The sequence below is a fragment of the Elephantulus edwardii genome, unplaced genomic scaffold (genome assembly GCF_000299155.1).
Source record: "Elephantulus edwardii isolate Elephantulus edwardi_28Jun2011 unplaced genomic scaffold, EleEdw1.0 scaffold00017, whole genome shotgun sequence".
Taxonomy (NCBI): domain Eukaryota; kingdom Metazoa; phylum Chordata; class Mammalia; order Macroscelidea; family Macroscelididae; genus Elephantulus; species Elephantulus edwardii.
This window is the reverse complement of record NW_006399767.1, coordinates 30068102-30073049: the sequence shown is the minus strand read 5'-3', so window position 1 is coordinate 30073049 and position 4948 is coordinate 30068102. Positions and strand designations below refer to the sequence as shown.

Here is a 4948-nt window from a genome sequence, read left to right as displayed (position 1 = left end):
ATGGGAAGGAGGGTAGAGAAAACCGTGCAACAATGAATGAATGAGAACCCAAAATCTCTGTAAATGTTCATTAAAACTAATAAAATTTAAGAATAATTTTAAAAAAGTGCTTTTGGTGTTCATAAATTCCAGAGCCCGTCAAGAATTCAATTTGGAGAAATTATGTCTTGAATTGTAAGAGTATCTGCAGTTTTTCTGTTATGTGCTAATGTATGTATCACAATCAGATTTAAGATTTTTTATATAAAAAAAGAAGGAAATGTAATTTTTTAATAAAAAACCTTTTTGTCATAGAATGTTTTGATCATCATTATTCCATTATTATCACATTGTTAGGTTGTTGGCCAGTAACCAGTGTATGATGAATTGACAGTGACACAGTGACCTCATGTCTATATAGGCAGAAGTGAGCTCCATAGGATTCTTAATGGCTCAATATTAGGAAATAAAATTTCAAGCCTTTCCTCTGAGGTGTTGCTGAGTGAACTTAAAGCATTAACACTTTCAAGTAGCAGCCAACTCATTACCTCTTTTGTGCTAAACAGCACCTACTAGGTTGTCAGTTATATTTAAAAGAAACATGCTTCAGTGAATTTTGAGCATCACATTGTCTTTCTGTGTTAGATTAATATGTAATAGAAGAGGAAATCAAGGGTCCTGACTTGCCTGTGTGTTTTAGCATCAGGAAAATGTTTTTTAAGAAAAACTAAGATGAAAAAATAAGATTGAAAGCCACTATTTTCTACTGGAATAGTCCATAGGGTGCTGAGCTGTTAACTCATAAGTTGAAGTTTTCAGATCCATCAATGCTTCTATGAGAGAAAGATGAAGCATCTCCTCCAAAGCAGTTTACAACCTTGGAAAAAATCTCAAGGACTTTGCAAGAATTCATCTAAATTGATAAACCCTAGATTTACCTTTCTTCACTTTATGAAAAATAATAGAAAAAACTTAAGACAATTACTAGGTCAACAGATTCCATAATATGATTAGACTCTGACCTTAGGGGCCAGATTAATAACAAAAAACAATTCTGAAAAAATCTAATTTATATCCAAAAAAGTATATTCATAATCACTAAGTATATGGCATAACTCCAACACTGACCTAGGCACCAATATTACAATCACAAAGCTGAGAGTTTTTAAAGAACTATTTCAAGTACTATGATAAAACTCTATTACCTAGAAGCTTTACTTTAACTATGGAACTTTGGGAGCAGAATATCACAAGAGCTCTAACACATTCTGATGGCAGATTTATGTCATCTCAAACTGAACATGAAAACATATTGATCATGAAGAAAGATGAAGAAATCTTACATTTGTTAAAGATAATTCAATAATATGACAAATGTGATTTTTGGAATAAGGAGAAATAGGATAGAAATGGGCAAACAGAGCAGCTAGAAATAGAAAAATAAAAATTGTAAGAGAAAACCACACAAAATATATTCAGTGGGAGTTAGCAATAAAGGTGAAGGAGAAAGGAAACAAACAAAATTCATGTAGGAGGTTAACAGCATGTCCATAAACTGATTTTCATGGAAGTTTACCATTTTTTTCCTGGAGCTGTTCTGAAAGAGAAAGAGGAAAAAAAATATTGTCTTTCAAATAGGACCAAACCTAACAAGCATATGTCCCCAAACCTTTTCAATCAACCATAAAGGCTACATAGGTTCACTTCTTTAAAGGTTAAATATACATGCTATTAATTGTATGACTATGTGACTGAAACATCAAAAAGAAAAAGGATAATAAAGTGATATTTCAAATAGTATATGAAAGAATAAATCTTAATTTCAATATATATAAAATTTTAAATAATCTGAAATTCAGATTTTTTTCATAATGCTACTCTAACAACTAATTTAGATATAATTTCCACATCACCAATATCATATCTTCATTAGCATCATCATAAACACTCCCATCATCATAAATGCCAGGGAATTTCAACAAGTCTTTGAGCTATAATGAGACTCATCATTGCATATCTTACAAGGAGTATCACACTTGATCATCAGTGGGATTCAAGAGTAACTAATGGTTACATAGAGAAGTGTACTCGAGGTGGGGTGTGGGGGGGAAGGGATGTGGGAATTGTATACTAATAAAGGAATATTTTTTTTTTCTTTTTCTCTTCGGAGGGGTGAGCGAGCTGGTGGGGAGGGGTGGAAAGGGAGAAAAGTGAGGCAATGAATGAAAGGAAATCCAAAATCTCTGTAAATGTCTACTAAAATTAATAATAAAAAAATAATTTTAATAGAAAAAAAAAGAGTAACTAATGACATTATCTAGAAGATGAAACAGAGAGGAAAGCAACAATATATAATTTGCTGTCTTTCTAGACATTTTCCAGACTTGAGGTTTTATCAAAAACTTATTTGACTTCAAAGGCACTTCCTTGTAATATATCAACTCTTTGGAGTTCTAAATTTTCTGTCTTTGAGTAGCATTCTAGAAACACACAAATAGCCTTCAAACTCCAGTACAAGACAAGTATACAAAGTAATAGTGGGTCTGGGAACTATATTTAAACTGAAAAATAAAGGTAACAAAGTAATAAAATTATAGGGAACCCACAAGTAAAAAAAATCCAATAGGTATTCTTCCTTTGAGTTTATTCAGTTCTTTGAGATATGAAGTATTAATACTCTTTATTTTTACTTCAACATTTTACAAATTTCTAGGTGGCACAAAAGTGATACTTGGAAAGATAGGATGTTGTTGTCATTAGCTCATTATTTTTAAATCCAAAATTCACACTGCTAACAAATTCCTTCTGATATTTTTAAATCTAGAATATGTCAAGGATTCAAATTGGAGAAATTATTACAAGAAAACTGTGTAGTTTCTCTGCTGTGTTAATGTAACACAGTTTGCATTTTAGAATTCAAAAAGAGAAACAAAACTAAAAAACTTGGGAAACTGTCATCCATCTTGATGTCTTCCCCTCATAGGCTCCTTTGACCCATTATTTTTTTTTTTTTATTAGTATGTTATTAATCCATCAGGAGGCTTGTGGACTGGAGTCTCTCTACACTCGGGGAGTCAGCTGGCTAAGCTAATGGGAGGGCTGGCATCTCCATGGAGGCTCCTCTTGGTGGCAGTCAGGCCAGGGAAGTTTCTAGGGTCTTTCCCATTTTCGGCCTTCAAAGGTGGATGGGTGGCCCTGACCCCACAGTAAGGGTAAGTAAGGGTGGGGTCAAATCTGTGGAGCCTGTTCCAGGGCCTAGCTTAAAATTTTATCAGGCCCTCTCCCAGACTTTAAATGGTTTTGGTGAAACATTCTTCTAGGTCATGTAACCCTGGTATGTCCATTTGCTGTACAGAGGTAACTCGTGGTTCCTGTGAAGCCAAGCACTGTGACACTGATGAGTCAAATGCAAGAATGGTTGCCCATGGTGAACAGTGTTTGTTGAAGCTCCCTGATTAAAACAAGCTTGGAAACAGGAGTGGCATCCACTTCCACAATAGCTTGCCTCTGGAAACACTATGAACCTGGAGAAAGGACAAAAGTTATACAGGTGGTGTCCTTCATAGTGTCACTATGAGTTGCCTGTGACTCAATGGCACTTAACAACAACAGTATGTTATTAAGTTGATGGTAAAGAGCCAAGAGATGTTGAATCCATTGTTCGACAGTTACCTCAGATGTATCAAGATATACCTGTGTTGCATGGAAGTAAAAATTCAAATAATGTATTCCTCAGTTCAAAGTTTTGACAAAATGCCAGAACTATACCCATAATTTTGCTCTCAAATATCAAGACATGGCATCCCTGAATATTTTGTTCATTATAAACTCACCTTTCTCTTCTTTAATTTGGTCTGAAAAAATGAGAAAAACAAAAGTTTTAAGATCAGAAGGTTAGATAACATGATGAAGTTCTGACTATTCATAGGTGGCCAGATTAATTGTTGAATATCATGTCTGATACTTTCTAAAGGAAGATTCCTAATAACTAAGCACTTAGAATGACTGCACCACTGGTCCAGGCACTAAAGTTGAAGTAAAAAAAAAAAACCAGAAAATATAAGCTTACTTTTTAGGAAACTGTCTTAAACACATTGTTGGAATTGTGTTGGTTAGAAGAAGCATTCTTATCATGGAAACTTGAGCAAAGTAAGTGCAACAAAAACTCTGTTTTACACTTTCACATAGCAGTGAGACAGTAGGAAAGCTTGGAATTGCATTCATACTAAAATGTACTCTGACATATTGTCTTTCTGTGTATTACTGCAGAATGTATTATATTCTAAAGAGTCCCCATCACTAAGCATAAATTTCACCACTGGTCCAGGCACTGAGGCTCTAGTCATAAAGTGGAGAAAACAGGCTTGATTTTCATGGAGCACTCTAAAGCACTTTTTAGGATTTGAATTGCCTAGAAAAAGCATTCTTATTCTGTAATCTTGAGCAAAGCAGATACAATAGTAGCTCTGTCTAATACTTTGTTACAGCAGACTGACTCTTCTCTCACACTAGACAGGAGGGGCTATTGCTAGTATCATGAAAAAAAAATTAAAAATACTACATGTGTTAGAGGTAATTCAAGAATGAGACTAATGTAACTGATGGGAGGACAACAGAGAAAAGAGGAATATACAAAGGAAGTTGTAACAATAAAAATAAATAAAAACCACAAAAGAGAAAAGGCATGAAAATACATCCAGAGGAAATTTAATGGCAGAAATAAGGAAAGACTGAAGGGAAAAAAGTTCCCTTAGAAGACAATAACTTGTCTATAAATGGAATGTTGAAGCTTACCATTTTCTTTTTTAAGTTGTTCTGAAAAGGAAGTAAAGAGGGGAAAAAAACATTTGTTTTCAAATAAGAACAAAACAAACAAATACATCTTCCAAAGTATTTTCCATCAAACATATATGCCCTAAGTTAGCTGCTTTGAAAGTTGAATCTAATAATTGGTTATATATATACATAT

General features: G+C 33.8%; 1 protein-coding gene across 1 annotated transcript in view; it reads right to left on the bottom strand.

Moving 5' to 3' along the window:
- The window catches only part of LOC102876129 (butyrophilin subfamily 1 member A1-like), a 128496-nt gene that overhangs the window by 111000 nt on the left and 12548 nt on the right, over window positions 1-4948 (bottom strand). Inside the window, exon 6 of the mRNA XM_006882209.1 lies at window positions 3813-3833. Within this exon, the coding sequence (XP_006882271.1) occupies window positions 3813-3833 (21 nt within the window). The remainder of the gene's footprint in view (window positions 1-3812; window positions 3834-4948) is intronic.